The 26,900-nt window shown below is 40.1% G+C and overlaps 1 protein-coding gene across 2 annotated transcripts in view; it reads right to left on the minus strand.

Moving 5' to 3' along the window:
- bcl2l1 (BCL2 like 1) overlaps positions 1 to 23,207 on the minus strand; it is a 51,343-nt gene extending 28,136 nt beyond the window's left edge. The window contains exons 1-2 of one of the 2 annotated variants that reach the window (XM_083895095.1): positions 23,117 to 23,207; positions 14,627 to 15,400 (exon numbers count right to left, since the gene is read on the minus strand). In XM_083895095.1, the coding sequence (XP_083751221.1) occupies positions 14,627 to 15,184 (558 nt within the window). In that variant the 5' untranslated portion in view covers positions 15,185 to 15,400; positions 23,117 to 23,207. Of the gene's footprint in view, positions 1 to 14,626; positions 15,401 to 20,708; positions 20,815 to 23,116 lie in introns of those variants that run through there. The other variant, XM_083895096.1, reaches the window with a different exon arrangement.
- Between the last annotated feature and the right edge of the window lie 3,693 nt (positions 23,208 to 26,900).

The raw sequence follows: 26,900 nt of genomic DNA on the forward strand, positions 1-26,900 counted from the left end.
AGCGGTAGATAATGGAGGGATGGATCGATGGATGTTGTTTGTTGTTTTGGCCTAGTGATACTGCAAGATTTTCAATTATTATTTTCAATTCCCGTACCGGAAACCCTATAGTAAATACTGTATTTAGACAAACATTCAGTTTGAAACCCTATAGTAAATAATGTATTTAGACAAACACAGTTTGAAACAGTCATAATTTCACATTTCAAAATGATTGTCGTCTTCGCCCCCGTGTCCATCACATATGCAGCCTGACATCTAAAACTCCTGAATGGTTAAGAGGTTTAAGCTATACACTTCCTCATACATATGCGACAACAACCACAGTGAAATCAGTTTCAGGTTGGACATTCAACAGACATTTGTTCCAGATCCAGCGGCACCCTCTCTCCGCTGGAGATAGGTGCACGATCATGGCTTGTTCAAAGTCCGATCCATTGCTCTCGACTACTGCGGTCTCATTTACAGACCATCAACAAATTACCGTTTAAATGCCAATATTTACATAAAAAACATTAATAACCCAGAAATACTAAAATGGAATAAAAAAGGTGTGTCTTGACTAGGCAGTCTAGTACTATGTTCTACACTGATTTTGAGTGTAGAACATTATGTGACATGACCTGGAAGCTTTTTTCCATATATTTATGTATTTATGTAAATACTGGCATGATTTGCATTTGTGTTTTGCGTTTGTGTTTTTGTTTTGCATTTGTGTTTTATATACACCGTAATATACAGTATTTCCAATAAATACTGTGTAAACTGAATATTAAATACATAAAAGTCATTAAAACAAAAAACAAAAACATTTGTATGAAACATTTATCAAGTTTTTGAGAGTGGCTACTACTGCTGCCTTGCAGCAAACAGACTCGGTCAGAACAAGGCACTATCTTCATGGAATTTGCATGTTCTTCTGCAATGGACTGACAGCCTGTCCAGGGTGTATCCTGCCTTTCGCCTCGTGTCTGCTGGGATTGGCTCCAGAGGCACGTGGCCCTCAAGTGGAGGATGAAACAGTAAATCAATGGCTGATAAATAAATAATAATAGGCCAACACCGATCTGCAAGGATTCACAATTGGTGTTTGTTCGGAAAGTGGACAAGTATGAACAGTTATAAAGCGAAGTTGAATAAATGCAAGATAAATAGCACAATACTTTGGTACCAAAGTAATACCAGTCCTCACTCCCCATCCCGATAAGCTGCACATATTTAAAATTACACCATACAGTGTGTAATACATCCTGCTCCCTCGCGTCACTGAGTCACCGTTCTCGGCTCCGTATCTGCCCCTCTACCCTCGTCTCCTTTACTCTCCGATACCACACACTGGCAGACACGTCAGGGGGTCGACGTGTAACGGTCCACTTCAGTGGAAGTCTGATGTCTACCAGTCTGGCAGTCTCAGCCGCTCTAATGGCTGTGGGATGGCAGTATAGATCCAACACAAACACAGTGTTGAATACATACATTACACAGCTGGATATCTGTGTTGTATACATAAACAGCATCGGGGTGTGGAACATACAGACTTCTCTCTGCTGTGTAAATGAGAGAAAGAAAACACCACATAAAAGAGATTCACAATGTAGTCATTAGAGGGTGTATGGATGTGAAGTTTTGCAACCAATTGGTCCACATCTAAACAAACAATTATTGCTACACATTTGGTATAAACTCATAGTATCTTCTTCAATTCTTTGGAGATTAATTAAAATGTTAACGTTTACACTCATGAACCAACCAAGCTCTCATCTCTTCAGCCATTAAACCACTCATTTCTTTTCTTTTTTATTCAGTTAAATTACCAAACGCCAGCTCATCATCCCTAAATGCTGACTCTACACTTTTCTTACCATGCCATTTTTATTATTTCTGATTCCTACAATTCCCCTGTGTCATATTAATAGTGTTGAATTTCACCTCTGAGTTATTCACAGTTGGAGGAGGACAGTCAGTGAGGACAATGATGCAAACACACGCTGCATGTTGCACTGTCAGCAAAAGCATGGACATGTTTGTGAAAGACTTGGTGACTTATTTTTATGCTACCTCAAGAATTCTGTGTGTCTATCTCTATAATAACGCATGTGTGTCATCACATATCAGTAAAAACTGAAAGTGGCTAAAAACAACACTGTTTGGTCCCTGTGAGCACAAACAACGTACATCATTTATTTAGATGTTGCATCCTTCAACTGAAATCAGTCTCTTTTCTTTTTTTGAAAAATGAAGCATGTGGTTGTCAGGACAACCGTCTGTCCATGCTGCACTCGTCTCAGAAAATGTTTCGTGTGTAGGTGTGTGTGTGTTCTTGTATTTTTTACCTCTTTAGGACCTTTTTCCTGGCATAAAAACCGACCTTGTCAGGATCAGTTGTCCTCACGAAGACCAAGAACTGTTGATTGTTGTTGAACTGGTTATGTTTAGTGCCAAAATTGGGTTATGTTTGGGCATTAACTGGTTTTGGGTAAAGTTAAAAACATTGAGCACAGTTAATGTGACTATTCATCATTATATTAAAACGAATACAAAACTGAAAAATTACATATCAATGATTGCTAAGGCTAACGTTCTCCCACCTCCTGCGGGTTTGATCCATCTGTGTTTTAACTGTGTTTGGTGAACATAAGAATGGTTTAAATGAGCTTTTTTAGCTGAGTTTCTGACCGTTCTGTGGGTATGCAGCATGTCTGTGTTTAGATATGATTTTATGACGCTTTTGTCACTGCGTCTGACGCTGCCCGCAGTACCGGGGGCAACCGTGAAGAAGAGGTTAATGCAATTAAAAAACTTAATGCGTTAATGATGACTGTAATTAATTAATTAATCACAATTAACGTGATAATTTGACACCCCTTATAAAAATAATTGTAATTTGAAAAGTTTGGTAGCACTAACAGCTCATATCATGTGGCTGACTAGAAAAATAACTGGGAGTTAGAAAGGGCGTTTCGCGATTTCTGTTTTCTCACGCCACGAGACAGGTTCGTGGCTCTGAGTATTGCAATTTCGATTTCGATACGCATATCGTTACAGCCCTAATGAGTGCATTGATTATTAAAACAAATCTTTCTACACCACCAACTTCCTACCATGTGATTTTATGAAGCAAACGATGTTGATGAAATCGAAGAGGTTTCCTTGAACGTGCCGAATAACTAACAAAAGTGATGAAATTGACCAAGGTTTATTGTTTATTGTTTATTTAAAAGGATCCCCATTAGCTGTCACCAAAGTTAGACAAGCTAGTCTTCCTGGGGTCCAGGTCTTTCAATGCATCTCATTAGCTGCTCCTCAAAGCTCACTACACTGTGAAAGCATTACTTTCACTCGTTCTCATGTGCTGGAGTCAAGAATAGTCCAATATCCAACAAATAAACCCATCAAATATTCAAATTTGCTTGAAAGGCCCATCCCTATTAGGGGTGCAGCTTTGTTTAGGCTGCCCAAATGAATGGAAATCAATGCAGATACTTTAATAGGACAGTGCGTGTAACAAGGAAGTCCTGAAATCTTTCATTTTAATTTTCTCAAGGGAGGCACAGCAGAGAAACACCTGGGTTGGGGTAGTGGTAAAGTTTAATTTGGGGGTAATTATTTAGTTTAAAGGTTAAAGGCAGGGTAAATGGCTGGGGAATGTATCATCTCTCCAGTGTCCTCACAACTATAGAGAGACGTGTGTGTGTGTGTGTGTGTGTGTGTGTGTGTGTGTGTGTGTGTGTGTGTGTGTGTGTGTGTGTGTGTGTGTGTGTGTGTGTGTGTGTGTGTGTGTGTGTGTGTGTGTGTGTGTGTGTGTGTGTGTGTGTGTGCACATGTACGACACCTCCAGCTATGACTTTTATAGCACTGGCAGACTGTCCTCTTACCCAAATTTGTCAGATTTGCTGGTTTCATTCGCAAGATAAAATAAAAAAAATACAAAAAAACATCAACATGTACACAAACAACAACTACTGAGTCCTTTTCTTAAAAAAACAGACTACAGTCATTATTAGTAGACACAACAACATGGCTGATGTTCTCGTCATGGAGCCGGAGGCCACTCAATCTTGCAATCTGTTAGTTGCCATTTTCAAGCTGTTTCTCTGACACACGCCATTGAGCAAGCACACACACACACAAGCACAAGCTTGAAAAATTAACACAAGTGCTTTAACATACACATTCAAAAAAACACAAAAGACACACATCCACATTCAGAAAAGAGCGTTCAGAGATCAATCTGCATAGAAACGGCCACCACACACACAGGCGTTTATTGACAGCACTCGGACAAAAGTGGTCACCATTGATCCGACGGAAAACAAGAGAATTGTCTGCGTGTGTGGATTGTGTGTGTGTGTGTGTGTGTGTGTTAAAGTTAAAGAACGAACAATGTCAGTGACAAAGTCACTATTAGATCAGCGCATCGACACGCACCTGTGGGCGCAAGTGAACAGCCACCACAGCAAATTCCACCGTGTGTGTGTATAGACACGATTCCTTTGTCTGAGGTGGTCACATGACCAGTCTGACTTGCCGCCGGCCCCTCCCCTCTGTAGCATCACCGCCGCCACCACATACAATAAAAACACTAACCAATTGTATGAGACAACACCACGCAGTGTTATCACAAACAAACAAACTTAACTTGACCGGGGAAAAAGGCGACAACAGTGTCTTTAACGGAGCAGACGGTGACAAAAAAACAACAGCATCTCTCCTAATTAGTCACACGTGAGCCTTTAGTGATGAAGGGAAGAGGAGGAGAATGGTGAGGGATGAGAGGAGGGTAAAAGAGGGATGAAGGTTAAGATGAAGGGATGGTGGCAGCTGCACGGGTGAGTGAGCAGAGATCAAGTCGGAGGGAATCAATAAAAGCTGATGACTGCATTACGGCCGACGTGTGCGCACACGTCCTCCCTCCTCTGATAAACAACACGAGCATGGGGGAAAAAAAGCACAGGAACGTGGGTAATGGGGGCGAAATCAATGGGGGAACGCAAGTGCGTACAGTACTGTATTCCGATATTATCTGTATATTAGTGTAGATGGATGAAGTGATGGAGGGAAAGGAGGACATGGGCGGAGGAAAGAAGGAAGGAAGGGCAGGAAAGGTGGGAAATGAAGAAGCCAAAAAATTATAAGTAGAGCAGGGGGGGGGGGGCAGACAGAAAAACGAGGGACAGAAATCGACTGGTGGCAGGAGGGAGGGAGGCATGCACGGAGATGAGATGGAGGAGAAAGAGAGGGAGTGATGTATAGATGATGAAGAGGGGGGTTGTGGGGAGGGTGGGGGGTGGGCTGGATAGGTCCCAGGGGTGAGATTTCCTGCTTTTCTTCGATAGGGCACTTTGACAGATGACTCTGTGGATCTAACCGCCTATCCTATGTGCATGTTAATTACAGAGACAGAGAGAGAGAGAGAGAGAGAGAGAGAGAGAGAGAGAGAGAGAGAGAGAGAGAGAGAGAGAGAGAGAGAGAGAGAGAGAGAGAGAGAGAGAGAGAGAGAGAGAGAGAGAGAGAGAGACAGACAGACAGACAGACAGACAGACAGACAGACAGACGGACAGAGAGAAAGTAAATAAGTCTGCGGAGAAAAATAGCACAAAGGAAGCTCAGGTGTTGTCAAAACAAGTCAATGGACGCTCGTACCCTCCAAAGATCTTAAAATGTTTGGAGTGATTTTTTTGTTTTTAGGTGTGGCTTGATAAAGTATCTGCCCTGAAATTTCGACTAAAAATCTGCGCAATACCATAGCCCTGTGATATCAGAAAATAATGTACTATGTCAACTAGTAATATCAGCACAATAAGTGTTGAGGAATACAGAGCGAGACCGAACATAGGAGCGCAGCTTTGCGGCTGAGACACAAATAGACTGTTGCGGGCAGGTGCGCCTGCAGTTATAAAACCAATCAACTATCAATGATTAGACTAAAACATTGAAGTATGCTAATAATTCCGATATGTTCATACTCAAAACGGAAGGAGCAACCTTAGCTTACCGTTTTTAAATGATGTGCCATGTTTGTAGTAGAGCTGTGAAAAGCAAACTGTAGCTTGCAAAGTTTGCGTTCCACTTTTTTACTGTATTTTTTATCGTTCCACTTTTTTACCTACTTATGAAAAATGTCTTTAACATGGATGTGACAGGAGGACTGACTGTAGCCTCAAATGAAAAGTTTAAAATTCACGTCAATGGCAAAGCTAATCTGTTTGTCTCTCGTTTGCCACAGATCGACAACAACCCACTGGGCTGGACTAAACCAAATAGTGGAAAACAAGGGGGGTGTTCTCTGAAGACACGCTGTTTCCTGTGAAACACGGGTGCTCGAAAAACCCTTATTAGCACTTGGTACTTGGTTTTCCTCCTAATGAAATTCACCACAATAATAATAATAATAATAATAATAATAGAAAAAGTCGACCAGTCGACTTTGACTTTACAGCCCTACCTGCACCAAAGCCCATAGAAAAAATCAGCATTTTTACACAGAGGGTGTTGGTCTGCTGCTGCCTCTTTTCGTAAGTTTGTGTCACTGAGGAAAATGTGAATGCAGAATTTCAAACACAAACGTCTGTGTGCTGTGATGTAAAATCAAAGATTTCCTGCATAGAAACAGCAAGATGAGGCAACAAAGTCAGCGACAGACTTTTCACAGGAGGCAGATTTATCCTCAAAAAGACAATTTGCTCTCTCATTATCCTCCTCTTCCTCACATATACTTAGTGAAATTAGATTAAGATCCTAGATTAAGAGGTATCCTAGAGGGGTGGTAGAGGGAAGTGTATAATACTTATTGAATAACTGTTTTTGAACTGTAACACGCCCTTCTCTTTCGAAAATAAAAAACAACTGATGAAAAAAAAGAATATAGTACAAGATCATTTTTCCACCAGAGGAAGCTTGCGTACCAATTTTGGCACACATACCACAGTTTGAGAACCATAGCTTAAGATTCATTAGAAATATACATTAGAGAAATCTGAAAAAAACAAGTTTAAGTTTAAGTTGAGGTGATTTGAGGAAGACTTGACTATAAAGGTGTTTTATGAAGTGCTGACCTGATTCAGCTATGTGCACCCTCTAATGTATTTATAACCACACTTATACAAAAATAGATCATTTTTAAAACGGCAACAGAGCTCATGGTAAAATAGGAACGTGTCACAGTTCTCATTGATAGGAGGAAGAGCTCAACGATGTTGTTTTTTTTGCCCCTCAGATTTTCTATAGAATCACATCATTAAAGCTCCAGTGCTGTAACATTTTGTGCCGCACACAACCATAAGCAGCAGAGGTGGTGAGGGGGAAAAATGGCAAACGACAGCAAAACGAGCGACACTTTCACTGCTCGCAGACATTTTTTCTTGTAGTTAACTTTTCTTTGACCTTAGCGAGAATGTCGACATCGCAAAGCAAAAGCAAACTGGGCTAATGGTCTCCTCTTTTCCCCTGCTTCTTTTACCCTCTGCACACACACAGACAGCACAGGCCCGCTCCAGCCATGCTCCCAAACACCATAGCAGCGTGGCTCTTTCTAAACGAGTTAAGCCTTTATTAGTCTGTCAGGGGGGAAAAACATTGTTTCCCCCAGTAGCAGGTGGAGATATTATTCATCTATAATTGGTAATAACCCCGTACCCTCACCCTGAGGCGGCTCAATCTCCAGTGAGCAATCACTACCATCGCCTGCTCTGCTGGAAACGGCATTATTAGGTCGATGGCACTGTCTGTTCCACTGCCGTCTGCCAGAGAGGGTTTATTATCCCACAATATACGACTTTACTCCTGCACATCTTTTTAAAAAAGGAAACACGCAGCAGAGGGGAGAATCTGTCTGAGCTTATTTACCTCACATCCAGAGCTACTATCAAATACTGTATCTCAGCAGTCTGAACAGTGGAGGCTTAAAATTAAGCTCCAGCAGGATCATTTACAGGCTGAGGCTTCATCAGTATTTTATAACGCCAAGATTTGTTCCACTGCACAAAAAACAACAAAAAACACCTTTCACTTTTCAGCACTCGACTGTCACCAAAAACTTTTGCACACACTGTGTGTGTGTTTACGGGTAGGAGTGTTTATGTGGACAAAGTTCACTCTCAGTTTAAGAAAACAAGACTTTCTCTGTTGCATGAACTCCACTTATTATGGCTTGTGTTTGCCCTGATTTTTTTTCCCTTCTTTTTTTAATGGCCTTGTTTGTTTGTTTTATGAGATCCAGCCTGGGGCGTTTCTCTGAGAGATGAAAAAAAAACTGATGTGACTGGTATTTCGTTATAGTACAGTGACAAGTTTCTACATGTTTTTCTATTTGTATTTTTCTTAATGTATTGTAAACAACATAAAAATGGTATATTAATCAATCCATTAATCAATCAAATCTCCTGTACATAAAATGACAAATAAATGAAGATGTCATGGATGACAACGTGACACAAAGCCTGAAGAATTCATCGTTATAAGCAAATTGTAAAGGCTGCAATTTTGGATGTATATTATAATGCCAATGGTTTCAGTAATTAGATTTTCTTAAATCTTTGTTTTCATTCTAGAATTTAGAATTCAGGCCACAGAGATTAATTGAATAATAAAAGAATCAACTAATTTTACCATGGATTATTTTTTTTGAATGTTTTTTTAAATATTAAAACAAGTTTTTCACCTTCTTAAAAGTTCATATTTTCTAGTTTCTTTGCGTCATATAACAGATAAATCAGTAGGAGTGAATAATTTTGGTTTGTGGACAAAACAACACATTTGAGAATATCATCATTTTTTTCCTGACATTTTATGGACCCAACAATTGCTCTGCTAATCAAGAAAATGGTCGACAGGTTAATTGAGTATGAAAATAATTTTATATATTTCTATATATATTTATATAATAATTTTTAGTATTTTGACGGAATGTCATTGTTTCAAATCAACTAAGGATATTGAACTTACACTAGACTAACGACTATTTTCCCTAAAAAAGGTCAGACCTCAAAATTATTATGTTCTGAAATGTCTCTCTTTGTCCACAAACCAAAATTATTCAGTTTTATTGATTTCTTTGTTTTATGGAGCAAAAAAAGAAGCTGAAAATCTGAAAACTTGTTTTGTAATCAGTTAATAATTGATGAATAATTATTGCAGGCCTACAACTTGACCTTAGTGCAAATCACAACCACCATATGTTTTTACAAAAATAATAATAATTTCCCCTGAATTATATGTAATGTATTCAGCTGCTTGTTTTCAAAGCAAGACAATCAGGCAAGTGTTTGCATTTCAAAAAAATAAATAATTGAAACTACTTATTTGATTATCAAAAAATAAAACTTATGTTACTTTATTTATTAAAAAAATACTGCAATAAATATTTAATTAAGCTACTATTAATAAACTGGCTGCCTCAGCTCTATGGAGAATTAATGCATGTTGTGCCGTAATAATGGAAAAACTCTTGTGAACCTAAAGATCTCTCAAGATCTATTCTATTTTATGGAGCTTAAAAAAACATAGTGTAAAATTCAGCTTCAAAACACTGGTATGTGTCACCTATTTACATCATATTCAAATAGAACAATCTGTCCTTTCCCCTTCACTTCCTCTGTCGCATCTATTTAAAAATTTTTTGGGTACAAACTCTTGAGATCATGCGACTGATCGCCGAGGCAGAGAGTGACCTTGCTGCTGCCGCTAAGAGCAAACGAGGATTTCGTCAGCTAACACTGAGGGTACACCAGCCTCGGCGCTGCACTCAGGTTTCAACATCTGCCAACGGCTCTGTGCTTTATCCCTGTGAGGAAGAGGTGGAGGAGGTGGCATCGGGGAAAGAAAGGAGGAAGAAAGAGAGAGGGAAATAAAGGAGAGAAAGAATGAAAAACAACAAAGTCTCTGGTGGTTTTACCCAGAGACGGCGTGTTTTAGGGAAAGTCTAGGTCGACTATATGAACAGAGCAACCACAAAAAAGAGAAAGTGATAATATCGTGATGGGGGGGGGGGCAGTGGAGTGATGGAACTGACAGAAATGACTGTCGCAGTAAAACCACCGACTGAAATCACCGATTCTACAGCAGTCATTCAGCAGCTGATGGCTGACAACATACATATAATTTTGTTTTTTTTACAAACCAAAATGATTCAGTTTTAATGATTTCTTTGTTATGTGGAGCAAAGAAACGAAGAGAACATTCACATTTAAGAAGCTAAAACAATCAGAAATCTTATTTTAATCATGAAAAAAAGCTTCTAACCAATTCGAAATATTTGTCTTTTCAACTGTAGTGTAACTAAAACAAATGATACCAAAATGTTCAGGACTGAGAGTAAAGTAGTACAGGTGGACGAGATAAAACCACTGTTATAACCTGGACTGGATATTAAGGCTACCATATTCCTTTGATGTGGGGTTATTGTTTTTCAGCAAACGGCCACTATGTTTAATTTCTTAATTAATTGGTTAGTTTTTAGATCCAAAAAATGTCAGAAAACTGCCATTTCCCAAACCTCATAATGATGATGTTCTCAAATAGCTTGTTGTGTCCACAAACCAAAAATATTCAGTTTTTAATGATTGTTTTTTTTGTCATGTAATAAAAAGAACTGAGAAAATTGCAATTTGCAAATATATAATAAAGTGACTAATAAATTATCAAAATATTTGACGATTAATATAGGAATTGATTAATCAATGAATTGTTGGCAGTCCTACTGCCACTACAACTGTGACACTAGTAATTTGCTCTTGTCGTGATTTATATTGTGAATTGAATCACCATATTTTGTCATCTTTAAAAAGGGTGACTCCATGTAAAACACTCAGGAAACACAGCAGCTCAGTGTGACCGACTGCTTCTGTGGACACTTCTGAACAACGTAACTAACTAATACAGGACATGTGCTTTCACTGTATCAACAACAAGAGAAGAAATCAGTGAATTAAAAAAGGAAAAAATAAAAAAGAGTTGCAGCTTCGTTTTGTGGAGAAGGAAGTGGTGTCATGTGCTCAAGAAAATGTCATTTACTGGAAAGAGAAGTGAAAGCAAACCAGCGGATACTGGTACATGCTGATCCATTCAAACATTCCTGATTCAGTCATTCACTTCTTCAAGTCTGGGTTACGCTGACATGCAAGCCACCAACCAACAAGAAGCTAACTTTACCAAATGGTTGTTGTTACTGCAGCACTGTGTGTATTCCACAAACATACAAACTGTGGCCTAATACACACAAAAAGAACTTATACAGATGTTTTCTTTTTCTTCAGGCGGTTGAAAGCCCACAAACAATATGCCAGGCCTGTATGTGGTGCTGTAACGCTGACACAGGAATACACAAGCATGTGCAGACTCCAAACACAAGCTGAAGAAGACAACCAAGACGAAAATGCAAGAGAGAGGTGGGGTTATGACATTCCCAAAGTTGTGTATTGGTTGTTTACATGGAAAGGCAAGGGTGGTGTTTTGAAATGTTCTCACTCTGGGACCTGGTTTCCAAAAATAGAGTTTTAGGACTCCCAAAACACTTAGTAAGAGTGGATAAAGGATGACATGATGCAGAACTTTTGAGAATTGTCTTAAATGCATTGAAATCGCATTGAAATTTGACATGGGTGGGAATCATCGATCAATACAATACATGGGCCACGATACCAATAACATCACGATACAACGATTCTGTGACGATCAATACATTGCAACACAATCATATAGTGATACTTCACAATATTTCTCTAACTCAAAAAAACAAAACGTAAACGTCAAAAGTTAAAAGTGCAGAATTTCTCTATTCATTCCCAACACAGCGAACAAAGGTCATAAAGTCTATGTATTGAAAGTGGATGGAGCATATCTTAACGTAGCTTTCTCCACCATTATCCCACTGTAAACTCCCTCTTCTTCAGCCAGGTAACTTCTACCCAAGTTTCCTCTCATTCATTTGAGCAGCACCAACGTGAGGAGACATCAAGTAGTGATGCCCAGAGAGTGAAACTGGCAGGGACTGTTTATGTTAGAATATATAGATAGTATATATATGTACATATATATGTACATATATAGAATGTATAACACCAAATCGATATTTTGACCCACCCCTATTACTTTTATTAACTTTTGCTATTGTCCAGATATATATGTTGTGGCACTGGGTGTAGAAAAAAAAAAAAAAGGAAAACCTACAGATTAGATTACAATTTACTCCAAGTGACAGATTTAAATGTGCAGTATGTGCACAAACAACATAGCAATAATTGTTGAGACATGGTATTTGGATACAGTAAAAGTCATGGGACCATCAACATCACTGAGATTCATTTGGGTTTCGTGACTGTCTTGTCACTTCATGCAGCCGTCACTGAGGAGATATTTTAGTGTGGACCAAAACAGTGGACGGCTCAACATTAGCCGTCCCTGGAGTCCTGCTGTTAGCATGGCTACAAACCTCAGTTAGCACCACCTTGTATTTATGAGACCAGAGTAGACCTGCTGGCGCCGTTAAGAGAGATGCCACAAAATCATTTCAACAAAGGAACGAGCAACATCGGTATGTTATCCTGTCACCTGCTTCCATCGCGTCATTCCGCCAAACCTCCCCCACCTCTGCTTAGCGTTATCTCCAGGTTTCAGTCCAATGCGGAATTCAATAAATATATTTGAAATCCGCAGTACAAACAGCTATGGTCTTTTTTTTTTTTTTTACTTGCTATGCTGTTCAGCCAATGGATGGAGCGTCTGTTTCCATAGGATCAACCTTCGACCTGGCATTATACGACACTGCAGCGACTGTAAACAGCCCCTCCCCTCACACTCTCCTCCACGACATCTAATGGTCAGCACAAAGGAAAAGAGATGACCTAAACTGTCCTGAAGGGTTCACAAACACACAGAAGAACACAATAGGACCGACAGGTACAAGGACGGCCCACTTAAAAGCTGACCCCAGATTTTTCAAAACCATTTTCATATATGCAGCTGTTTGGGGACGAGGGGGGGTGGAAAGATAGCAAAGCACCGAGCCAATCAACCCTCTGGGGTAAAACAAAGGGGCTATCTGTAAAATCCCTGGACTTCATCCCACCCTGTGATGAGAGAACGTTGATCCCAAGGCAAACCGCAGACGCAGCTACAAAGCCCTGATGCAGTCATATAAGCTCCCGCTTCGATCCGTCTCATTGAGCTCCACGCTGATGATCAATTAGAGAAGAGCAGAAGCAGCTGCTCAACACACAAATAAACTCAATATTTTTACCCTTTTTAACCCACAGATGGTTCCTCGACACACTTTGCCTTTTTACTGCTTTATTATATCCGTCATCCCAAGGCGCTTTCGTTTTTTTTGCTGCAGGACCAGCAGGACCATTAAATTAAATAAATAAATAAATAAATAAATAAATAATTAATTAATTAATTAATTAATTAATTAATTAACAAATCCATTAAGTGTTACAACTACCGTTGATCTTCTTAATGTAGAAGTAGTGAAAAATGAGACAAAGTTTTATATATAAACCAAAGATACCAATATTCACTATTATGGAGGTAAGAACCAGATTATATACACATTTCATTTACAAGACTGAAATCAATATCATCTTTAAAAACATGAACCGGAGCACAGACTCTGAACTGAAATACAATGGCACTGTGATGCTGGTGTTCATGTTCAAATGTATACTAAGTTCTGTGAGACATGCAAGAAAGGGGAGTATAGCTTAAGTCGTTTTTAACTGATTTACAGTTTGGCAGTGTTTGGCTTGATCCTTGTGTCGGACGTCTCCAGAGCACAGACTCAGTCTGATACAGTCACATACAGCGGCAGTTTATGCAGCTCCTGTCCCTAAGTCTTTTTAACTGATTTCCAGTTCAGCACTGTTCAGCTTGACCCGATCCTTGTGTCGCACGTCTCTTCCTGTGACGGCACTCTCACGCACGCTACCATGTTGAAATTGTCAAAGAACTAGTGTGGGGGGGTTGTAATGGAGCTGAGAGAGCGCAGTTATCTGAAAAATAGATTTAAATTTTTTATGAATCATCCAAACAAATAAATCTGTTTCCGATTTACAATCGATTAATCGCCCAGCCCTACTTTGAGTAAATTTGATTATTCAATCAATTGTTGCAGCCCTATGATGCCCTCTGTACATAGAACCAAAACCATTATCAAACCAAATGTGACCTTCGTTTACACATTTGACTTATAGCTTCAACTAATGACTAAGTTAATCACCAACTCTTTTGATAGTCAAGTAATTGGGTTTGGGGGATTTTTTAATTAAAAATGTCATGCTCGAAACTTGTTTCTTTGATCCTTAGTTTGTGACAAAAGTACAAAATCACATTTTCACCATATTCAGATCTTTTATGGACCAAAGCAATTAATTTAGAGAACAGTCAAAATATGAATCTGTAACTAGATAATCATCGCTTGTTAAATCGTATAAGTTAAAAGTTTCTTCATTGTACAAAAGTAGTAGTCAAGGATGTAGCAGCATATTCAGCCTACTGTTTTAGCCATTAGTCATATCAGGGAATAATGGTGTGTTTGAAGATATCAGATCATTAAAGGCCATATTGGCTGATACCAATAACATGCCAATAATATTGAGCATCCTTAGTGTTTGTGTGCGTGTGGGAGACTCACCCATCCTCCTTGACTCTCGATCCAGGGCTGGATGTTGTTGTCCAGGTAGACCGTCATCCACTCTGCGATCCTGCCCACCAGCGGACTCATCTCCTTCTCCACACACTCAACACTCAGCGCACCACCAAACGCAAAAAGCCCTATGATGCGGCCCCAGTTGACGCCGTCTCTGAACACTTCGTCCATCACGTTCTCGAAGCTCTGGTAGGCTGTGGCCGGTGTGATGTGCAGCTGGTTGTGCAGGTCACTGAAGGCACGGGCGTACCGCAGCTCAAACTCGTTGGCCGAGTCCCGCAGGGCCTCTTTTATCGCGTCCATGCTCGTCGACGACGGCAACCTTTCCTGCCGCTGCGGGGACGCTGGTGGGGTGCCAGGACTCGTGCCGTTCAAAGTTCCATTGGCGTGCGTGGCTATCCGCTGCTGCTCCTCGTCCGACGCCGTCGCCCCCCCATCAGTCCTGTTTGGAGGCTCACTGAGTCCCAGGTGGTGAAGTGGATAGTCTCTCTGAGACAGTTTATACTGTATGTAGTAAACCACCAGTTCTCTGTTTTGAGACATTTTTGTGTTTAAATAAGCAGTTTCTCTTTGCTCCGGTGTGTCTCCGCTACTCTCTTGGTGGAGCCTTGCTGCGTTTGAGTGAACACACACCACGGTCTCTTCCAGGCTTTCTTCCTGCGTGTCCCCTGTTCACACAACCATGGTCAGCTGATGTCCAGAGGACACTTGGGGGGTGAAAAGCCAAACCTACACAAAGCTGACAAATCAGCTCAGGCCCTGGAAAGAGACAACAATAAAAGGTCAAAGTCTATACATACGTGTGTGTGTGTGTGTGTGTGTGTGTGTGTGTGTGTGTGTGTGTGTGTGTGTGTGTGTGTGTGTGTGTGTGTGTGTGTGTGTGTGTGTGTGTAATACAGAGATTGCAAAGATGGCTGTAGACTTTCACATTAAATCTGGACAGGTAGGGTCAAAGTGCTTCTCTCTAATTGGGCTGTTACACAGAGCAGATGGCAAATATATTAATGAGACAATAGAGGAGAGAATATATATGTGTGTGTGAGAGATAGGAAGAGAAACGTCAGAGAGGAGACAAAGGAAGGTCTGGTGAAAGGAAAGTGTGGTTTAGATGAAGACAGATCACAGGGACAGTCTGGTTTTGAGGGTTCCTGCAGACCACTGACTGCTAATCAGTGACCTCTGACCTCCAGTGCGGGCTTTTAGGCACCTTGTTTACCTCAGATTCAGAGTGTTAACTGTCACACACAAACACACACACACTCATCTGCATACTGTTATAATTTAAATGCACAGTATGTAGTTTCTGCCCCGAGGGATCTCGCAGCCAAAACACTAACAAAAGACCTGATCTGACGATGCTGGGGAGCAATGTGGAATCATGGGAATTGTTGTTTTGTTTGGTGTCATTTACACTTTGTATCTTGTGTTATGTCTGCTATGTCTTTTATTTATTCTTTTGTACAGCACAAATAAGGTTGGATTGGATAAAAAGTTGAGAAAGAAATCTCCCACGACCCATCTGTGGGTCCTGATCCAGTCTTTGGAAACCAGTGCAATAAGGGTTTGTCCCAGAAGTTAGAGCAGAGACGGTAGAGAGGATAATGCCATAAAAAACCGACTTACTTGGCTTTAAAGGGTGTACATCTAATCAATTTTTGACATTTTACTGAAAAGAAATAGAGATCCTCATATGCAAAAAGACCCTACTATGTTGCCTTTCTTTGTTTACATGCGTGGTTCCTATGACATATGTCAGTCCAGTGCTGTGACAAACTCCACTGCTAAGGCGTTAAAAAAGGCAGAACAATAAAGGAGCAGCATTCACCACACAACCTGAACTCGTTGTGAAATAAAAATGATCTGTTCCGGAGGTTACATACATACACTTCATGCTTATAGGCTGACTTCCTTCTGTATTCATTACTTGTCTGACAATGACACAGACTATGAACATGTAAACGCAGGATTCTGCAACACATTATCATTATAGGATTACACCAAACTGTAATGTAGGCTTCTGACAAAATGCTTTGTTACTTTGTTATTTCTCTGACAGCAAGAACCAAATACTGAAATCCAATTAAGTTAAGCTACTTTACTGAAAATGTAGTTTCAAAGAAAGGTCAGGCTTTGTTTTTTTTTTTTAAGTGCGATTGTATGAGGTACTGATACAAAGTCAGTGCTGTGCACGCAAGCAGTGCTGGGAACCAGTTTACAAAGCAGACGCTCTCACTCAAGACATGGTTGTCAGCAGAGACACAAAACTGATTTTTAATGCCTGAACTAAAAGGGTCAGCCTAACAGAACTCTGCCATGTCTAAAGGATACATCTTTCAGTTAATCTTGACGTTGTACAGCCTTTTCTGACAATAAAACTGAAGTTTGCACAACCGCTCACTCTCCTACTCCATACAGAAAATCAGTGTTTTAGCTCTCAGGGATACAGGAGATGCTGGTCGACAGCTGCCTCATTAAGTAAAGCCCAATTTATACTCCTGCGTAAAGTGCTCTACGTAGGTTACGCAGAGCCCTCTGCGTCGACGGAGAGCCTCTCGGAGAGTCTCTCTGTCGTCTCCGGCTGCACGAAATATTTTTTAAGTGTCCGTCACTCCGTCAAGGGACAACGGAGACGGCAAGAGCTGCGATTGGTCCTCAGGACAGGCCGAGCTAAGCTGCTCTGTGCCGGCTCACAGTGCGCACCGAGCGTCCACAGAGGCGGAGCTGATTACCGCCGACGTCGCTGCCAAACTACAAATACGTTATATCTTAATACACACAGCACATGTTTAGACTATAATTTCTCACCTCAAATTATCTTAAACCGAGTTCCGTGACACAGAAAAGTGAGAAACAGCCACCGTTTCAATGTTATTCAGCTGCAACAACAACAACAGTCTTTCTCTCTCGGACACCATTGCTCACTGTAGCTAGGAGCACAACAACCTTGCGTGTTGACCCCTACTGATCGGGCGGAAAATTGCAGTGCACCACGATGGAGAAGTATGAAGGCTCGAGTGGTATCCGCGGTTACGCAGTCGGATAACGCATTACGCAGTCGGAGAAGTATAATGTGGCCTTAAGTTTATGACACTGAGGGAAATCCTAAATATGGATTTTAAGTCACACAAAATGACACATTTGAGTAGTAGGAGGCAGCAGTGGATCGACAACTCCCGTGTGCAGTGATGTAAAATCGCTGATTTCATTCATGGACTTTGGTGCGGGAGTGTGCAGTTTAAAAAGGAAGACAAACTTCACTTCTCAGTTGGAAAAGGCCATCTAACAGCAAGATAAAGTGGCAAAAATGCCCTTTGGTTAGTGTAGATTTATTATGGGAACATTTCTGTTGAGAGGCTGAAATGGCATGTATCCATACCTCATGCAACCACTTAAAAAAAACGGAACTACCCTTTTAACTTCATGTGTACATAAAAGAGTGATGTCACTCAAAATCAGAGACTATGAGGCAAGTGTTTCTGACACGTTCTGCAATGATGTAAGATAGTGATAGCACTCATCGTATTTTAATAATAGATATATAATAAACATAAAAAACATGATTCATTTAAGTAAAAACACAATTTAAAAGAATCATCAACGAAGTATGAACATTACATTTGCTGCCTGTATGTGATGATATGTTTATGGATGAATAGCACATACAGTAAGATGACATCACTGTGGTTTTACAGTGATGAATCCATTAGTTGAATAATGTTCCTAAGATAAAGCCTGAGATCTTAATTGTAAATTACTTGCTACACTTAAAAAAAAAAGGACTTCTTTGCTGCAAAAACCCACTCTCGCATCTCTCCACTCACACAATCTCCACAATCGTTACTTAAGATTTATAGTAAAACTTTGCCTCATCAAACATTAATCTGGTCATCGTCCTGCAGCAGTAAATCTGACTCTGAGTGGGCGCACAGCCCTGAAACAAAAGGACAGCGGGAGTCAGAGGAGACGTCTCCCTCGTCCTCTGCTCCCTCACACACACACACACCTTACTCACACCATCATCCACTGAACCTGTATAATACAAAAACACACACACACACACACACACACACAGAAAGAAGAGTGTAGGAGGACAGTGACCCGTCCATGATCCCCAACAACCTGATGCTTATCACGAGGGAAACTGACCTTTCCTGAAACAATACTGACATTTAAGCTGATAACTGCTTTGACCAAATAATTAGTGAGCGGTGCAGGTTGAAGGGAGCTCCATGCAAATCATGCTGCCGATGTTATAATCCAAGATGCATCGGCTCTACATCAGTATCAGCCTTTATTCAACGTTTAGACTGATGCCATCGAGCAATAACAAGCCTGATTGCTGGAGCAAAATATGATTGTATTTTGGTCTCATTTGACTTTGCTGCAATGCAGCATGACATTTAAAAGGTGGGGTGTGTGAAATTATGATATAATTTCACAAATATTATGTGAAATAACAATGCAGCTGAATATTCCTCACCTCAGTATGTATTTGAGAACCCCTGTAGCCTTTATAAAAAAAATAAAAAGAAATCTGCATCGAAAGCCAATTTTGATTCACTGCTGTATGTATGTAATCGTTAGTTTATACATTGTTTTTATTGAAAACACTGTATTGCAGTACAGTGCAGATATTAATGTAGATTGGAAAGAGAATAACTGGTTACTGAATTTAAGCAATTTCCAGTACTATCATTAAACCGTTCTATTTTAATGAGATTTAAATTTCAAGTAATGTTTATTTGGATGGGACAGTGTATATTAGTGGACATAACAATAAATTGCAGTAAATGTGCCAGATTTAGCACAATACTCATTTCCATCTGTAGTCGGAAATGGAAGGGGGAAAAAAATAAAACTGGCTGAATATATGGGCAAAAAATAAAAATTTTGCTAAATGGATAACCCAAGAATTTTGATAGTCAACAAATTGCTTTTCAAAAATTAAAACGAGTTTTCAGATTTTTCCAGCTTCTTGAGTGTGAATACTTGCTCCACATCATAAAGAAATCACTAACAACTGAATACATTTGGTTTTTGAATGAGAACATCATCAGTTCCAGGTTTGAGAAACACCAATCAATATTTTTCAACATTTCCCAACATTTATTGATCAAGCAACTCACCAATTGATTGTGAAAATAATCTAAACAACATTAAAACAACCATTAGTTGCAGCCTGAAACATGAGTGAATTTACATAGAATAATACATTTTGTCACTGAAGGTGCAAATATGTTCATCCTTTTTAAATAGCATTTTTTAATATATTCTGTCAACAATTCTACAGTAACAAACATACAAACATGTTATAGTATCAAAAAGACGAGTATTTATTTATTTAACCTTAATTTGACTGTAGGAAGTCACATGTGAGACCTAATTAATACAGTTAAATTGTTATTCATAAAACATTTCTTATCACGTTTGCCCCAAAAGAACAACATACAAACAAAAATATGAAAAATTAAAACAAACAACGTGTTCTTCTGATTCTCAGTATTGACCCACAATTGTACAATCGCTGCATCATTACATGTTACTCCTCTTTAAACAGCACAATAGCAGCAGGACTCAGTCTCTACAGGCTGATGGAGGGAGAATAGTTCGATCCCAAACAAATAAATTATAATAATAATAATATTAATGGTGATAATAAAAAGAAAGTTTACACCGTGTCGTGGCACCTTCACTCAGCAGCAGACAGTGTGGTTTATATGAATGTGACAGAGAATAGAATAGGAAATGTCTTCCTTCAGCGCGAGATAAAGATCCGCGAGGACACAAGGCAGCAGTGTTTACAACGGCCACATGGTCCCAGGCTGCCAACACGTGGCTCAGGCTTTTATTAGCGCAGCACCGACGTAAACAGCACGGAGAGAACACGAGCCACGAGCGAGTCACGAAGACCACGTAAAATAAATAATAATAAAAAAAAAAAACACACACAACAAACACGCAGCACCTGAACGCAACACGAAGATTCTCACACACACACACACACGCGTGTATGAAGTGAAATAGTGCAAATGGTGAGGAAAAATGCAGAGGAACAGAAGCGTCTTACCAGCGTCACACAGCACGTTGTCCACAATTTAGTCACTGTGTCCCTCTGTGTCCCTCTGTGTCCCTGTGGGTCCAAACGTCCCCAGTATGTTTCTTGTATGTCTCTGTATGTCCGTACGCAGGCTGTCAAGCGCCAGGAATGTACGGTAGACACTTTGTGTGTGAGTGTGTACGCTTGCACGTATCCTCCCACGCCCCCCTCCTCTTACTCTTCCTCCTCCTCCTTCCTCCACCGCCTCCTTCTCTTCCTCCTCCTCCTCCTCCTCCTCTTTGCATGCCCAGCCCTCCTCTATTACGTAACAGGACGCCTTCACAGATGTCTGAATATCCGGTTAACCCCATATGCCTCGATCCCTTTATGCTGCTATTGTTACAGCAACTGTGCTGTAAATTGCTCGGAAATAACGTAAAATAAAATCACATTAAAGGGACAGTTAGGGATTGTTGTTTTTTAAGTGTGGTTGTAGTCAGTGTAAAGGCCAGTTTATACACCATTTACGTTCCTAACGTTATCTCCATCACTACCCTACATACTGCTGTGCGGTTGGTAACGACGTTTACACAATACTTCCTCTAGGGGGCAGGACCAAGTCGCAGGCATCAACATAGCGACCATTAAAGGGACACTGTGTAGTATTTATGGGTTTATATGACCTAAAATCCACTTTTGTATACATATTATGTGCTCCTGCATTGTCTAGTCGCTGTATAATATTCTTTGTTTCATTTTCGTAGTGTTTCAAAAAGTCATGTAAAATAACATGTTCGCGGGCCACTACTGCATTGCCAAGACGACAGGTTTCTACGGGAGCCTGTAAGGACAAACGCGAGAGAACAAATCAAGCGTCGCTTTACTTGTAGCGGAAGTCCCGCCTCCACTCTCTCCGATTCGTCTGCTACGGCCGTGGTAGCTCGCCCTCTCCCTCGCCTCACGAACCTCATCTGCTGACACGGAGAAGGACGACGAGGACGACATTTGACCTGCTGAGGATACCGTAGCGCTCAGGGAAGGGAGGGGGTGAGCAGAGGAGCAGTTCTTTGTTGTAAATTTCAGCCTCTCCTCTAGATGGCACTATAAACTACTTACTTCACCTTTAAAAGGGCTTATTAGGACCTGAGAACAAATGCGAGGGGGGTGAAACGGCTCCTGGCACAAATTCCGATTGTTTTTCTTCAAATTATTATTATTATAATTATTAGTATTATATCTGTCATTTTTGAGGCAGTTGACATGATCTGAAATAGAAATGTGTGTGGATCTGACGGAATACAAGTCGTTCCATTAATGGGGAATAATACATTTTCAATAGTGAAGCCGAGCACCTGGCAAACTCTGCATGTTTCTTCTTTGTTGTTTTCCTGACTGACTGGACTATTGACTCTGTACTGCCCCCACAATTTCCAGGGGTATCGCATCTAAAAAATATATAAAATATTGGCGCATCGATAAAAGGTGAATGCAAATAGGTACAAAAGAGATGATTATTAATCACGTGACTCCATCCATCCTCTATCTGCAGAAAGACCCTTGTGTTGACTGGGTCACAAACCCATGTTTTCTTGCTGCAAAGGCAAGAGCGCTAACCACTACACCAACCGTGTCGCCCCTCACGTCACTCCAGCTTCCAAATTTCACTACACGAGGAAAACTGCGTAAATGGTGGACAAGAAAAAGTACTCGTAAACCGAAAACACAACATTCTGCAATTGATGACGTTTGTTTACGTCATCAATTTGTGTAACCTTTTTTTTGGCGACACCTACAGCTCATCTTGGTGAACTAACTCATTTACAACAGCAGTGGGTGCAAACACAGGCACTTGCTATTGACATATATTAATACATTTTGTTCTATATTTCTGTTGACTGTCGTGATAAATGTTAAAGGGAACCTAGCAATGGTGGGTGTTTTTAAATCTCACATATTGAGTATTTATTCATTCATTTATTTATTTATTTATTTATATACCATCCCTACTCTCCAAGTACTGAACCACACAATGAATCAGCATTTCACAGCTCATTTTGAAGCAAATCATGGTTTCACAAACCCAGCTTCGTGTACTACGTTAGTGTCGTTGGCTGCTGAAGATGGCTGTCACTGTCATATTACCATAACCTACTACACCGCGATTCACAGCGTCAGCACAGAAAAGGCGAAATTATAGCGGTAAAAAAACATCGTGACGACAAACACAAGTGCAACAAACACAAGAAATAATCCGCAATGTGACGAAAAAAGCAGCTAAATGTACGGTAACGCATTCTTCGCAGTCTGTCGACCTCCTCCTTCCTGTGACTGGATTCAGAGACAGGAGGGGGGGAAATCTATCCACCCTCTCACTCTACACACAATTTCACCACTTCATACACACAGTATCATGTGAAAACACAATATGAGGCTCTTACTTGTTCGGTGAGCTCCATAAAAACCATGTCTGTCGGCTCAAAAATCCGCCCTGAGCCCGGCACCGATAATCCGACCCGTCATCGCTGCTAGCCTGCGCCTGGCTGTGTCTAGTAGCTACTGGCTACTGCTGTTCCGCCCACCGCAGCTTCGCTCGTCACTCTAGTTCCTGCGTAACTTCATCGACAGTCCCACGGTCTTCACTTAGGGCTGATGCAGAACGCTGTTACGTAATAAGCTTTGATGTTTTTATATGTTTTATTTTAAAAACTATCTTCCAGGCGAGTGTAGCCGCAGACGTTAGCTTTAGTGCTAACTACTCGAAAGTGCGCTAGTAAGCGTTGTTCTCTGCGTACAATTGCTGCGTTTATTCATTAAAGTGCGTAACACATTAACTGGTAAACGGATTAATAAAACGCGATATTTAACCACTGTCAGCGCTGTGGTTAGCCAAACAAAGGATGTAAGGGGTCTCCATGGTAACCTTTGTTACCCCCCAAAATAATACATCCATGGTGTCAAACTGACGAAGCTTTGAGCACAGCGCCCCCTACAGGACACCTGTGTTACCATCGCCAAGGAGGTCTGTGTGTGCGTGTTTGAATTTATGAGCATTACTTAAAAATGAAAACACAGATTCATATTAAATTTACTGGAGATAAAGGACGTGACCTAATGAGTTAATGTCATCTTGATTACAATTCAGATTAGAGTCAGAAATATATATTTTGCCTATGTATATATACATGTATTATATATATATATATATATGTATGTATATATATATGTATATGTATATGTATATGTATATGTATATGTATATGTATATGTATATGTATATGTATATATATACATACACATGCAGTCAGGTCCATAAATATTGGGACATTGACACAATTCTTTTTGGCTCTATACACCACCACAATGGATTTGAAATGAAAAAAACAAGATGCGCTTTATCTGCACACTGTCAGCTTTAATTTGAAATCAAATCAAGTGAACATTGTAGGACTTACAACACTTTCTATATGTGCCTTCCACTTTTTAGGGGACCAAAAGTAATAAGACAAACTCAACAATCATAAATCAAACTTTCATTGTTTAATACTTGGTTATAAATCCTTTGCAGTCAATTACAGCCTGAAGTCTTGAAGGCATTGACATCACCAGATGCTGGGTTTCATCCCTGGTGATGCTCTGTGAGGCCTCTACTGCAACGGTCTTCAGTTCCTGCTTGTTCTTGGGGCATTTTCCCTTCAGTTTGGTCTCCAGCAAGTGAAACACATGCTCAATCAGATTCAGGTCAGGTGATTGACTTGGCCATTGCATTACATTCCACTTATTTGCCTTAAAAACGCTTTGATTGCTTTTGCAGGATGCTTTGGGTCATTGTCCATCTGCACTGTGACACGCCGTCCAATGAGTTCTGAAGCTTTTGGCTCAATATGAGCAGATAATATTGCTTTTGTCAGCAGTTACATCATCAATAAATACAAGGGAACCAGTTCCATTGGCAGCCATACATGCCCACACCATGACACTACCACCACCATGCTTCACTGATGAGGTGGTAGGTTTTGGATCATGAGTAGTTCCTTTCCTTCTCCACAGTCTTCTCTTCCCATCACTGTGGTACAAGTTGATCTTGGTCTCATCTGTCCAGAATTATAACGGCTTTTGTAGGTGTTGTTTGGCAAATTCTAATCTTGTCTTCCTGTTTTTGAGGCTCACCAATGGTTTCCATATTGTGGTGAACCCTCTGTATTCACTCTGGTGAAGTCTTCTTTTGATTGTTGACTTTGAAACACATACACCGACCTCCTGGAGAGTGTTTTTGATCTGGACAACTGTTGTCAAGGGGTTTTTCTTCACCAGGGAAAGAATTCTTCTGTCGTCCACCATAGTAGTTTTCCGTGGTCTTCCAGGTCTTTTGGTGTTGCTGAGCTCACCAGTGCATTCTTTCTTTTTAAGAATGTTCCAAACAGTTGATTTGGCCACACCTCATGTTTTTGCTATTTCTCTGAAGGGTGTGTTTTGATTTTTCAGCCTAATGATGGCTTGCTTCACTGGCAGCTCCTTGGATCTCATATTGAGAGTTAACAGCAACATATTCCAAATGCAAATGCCACTCCTAGAATCAACTCCATAACTTTTACCTGTGTCATTGAAGATGGTATAATGAAGCAATAGCCCACACCTGTCCATGAAATAGCTTTTCAGTCAATTGTCCCATTACTCTTGGTCCATGAAAAAGTGGGACGCACATATATATATATAAATACGTACAGTGGTATGTAAAAGTTTGGGCACCCCTGTAAATGTTCATGATTTTCCTTTATAAATCATTGGTTGTTTGAATAAGACATTTCAGTTAAATATATCATATAGGAGACAGACACAGTGATATTTGAGAAGTGAAATAAAGTTTATATGATTTACAGAGTGTGCAAGAATTATTTAAACAGAATTAGGCATGTGCATAAGTTTAGGCACCACAAAAGAAACATTTTGTGCATCCTCCTCTTGCAGAAATAACAGCCTCTAAACACTTCCTATAGCTTCCAATTAGAGTCTGGATTCTGGCGGAAGGTATTTTGGACCATTCTTCTTTACAAATCATCTCCAGTTCAGTCAGGTTTGATGGTTTCCGAGCATGGACAGTCCGCTTTAAATCACACCACAAAAGTTCAATAATATTCAGGTCTGGGGACTGAGATGGCCATTCCATTGTATTTGTTCCTCTGCATGAATGCCTTAGTAGATTTTGAGCAGTGTTTAGAGTCATTGTCTTGTTGAAAGATCCAGCCCCGGCACAACTTCAGCTTTGTCACTGATTCCTGTACATTGTTCTCCACAATCTGCTGATATTGAGTGGAATCCATAACTCTATTTTAGTTTCATCATTCCACTGCACCTTATTCCAAAATGAAGCTGGCTTGTCCAAATGTGGTTTAGCATACCTCAAGCGACTCTATGTGTGACAGGTGCAGAGAAAAGGCTTTTTCTGCATTACTCTTTCATACAGCATCTTCTTGTGTAAAGTGCACTGAATAGTTAAACGATGCACAGTGACACCATCTGCAGCAAGATGATGTTGTAGGTCTTTGGAGCTGGTCTGTGGGTTGACTGTGACTGTTCTCACCATCCTTCGTCTCTGCTTATCTGAGATTTTTCTTGGTCTGCCACTTCGGGCCATAACTAGAACTGTGCCTGGGGTCTTCCAATTCCTCACAATGTTCCTCACAGATGAAACTGAGAGCTTAAATCTCTGAGATAGCTTTCTGTATCCTTCCCCTAAACCATGATGTTGAACAATCATTGTTTTCAGGTCATTTGAGAGTTGTTTTGAGGCTCCCATGTTGCCACTCTTCAGAGAAGATGCAAAGAGGAGAAACACTTACAATTGGCCTTCTTAAATATTCTTTCTCATGATTGGATTCACCTGTGTGTGGAGGTTAAGGGTTTACTGAGGTTACCAAACCAATTTTGAGTTCCAATAATTAGTGCTAAAGGTATTGAAATCAATAAAATGTACAACTTTAAGCATGTCACTGTGTTTGTCTCCTATATGATATATTTAACTGAAATTTACTATTTACTATTCAACAACCAATTATTTATAACAATTAGAAATTAAAAAACAAAAGAAAAACATGAAAATTTACAGGGGTGCCCAAACTTTAGCATGCCACTGTACTATACTATAGTAAATAAAACAAAAATCGGAATTAAGTTGTGAAATTTGCCTTAAATTAATCAGAACTTTGACTCAAAAACACATAAGAC

This window comes from Microchirus variegatus (assembly GCF_963457635.1).
Source record: "Microchirus variegatus genome assembly, chromosome: 9".
Taxonomy (NCBI): domain Eukaryota; kingdom Metazoa; phylum Chordata; class Actinopteri; order Pleuronectiformes; family Soleidae; genus Microchirus; species Microchirus variegatus.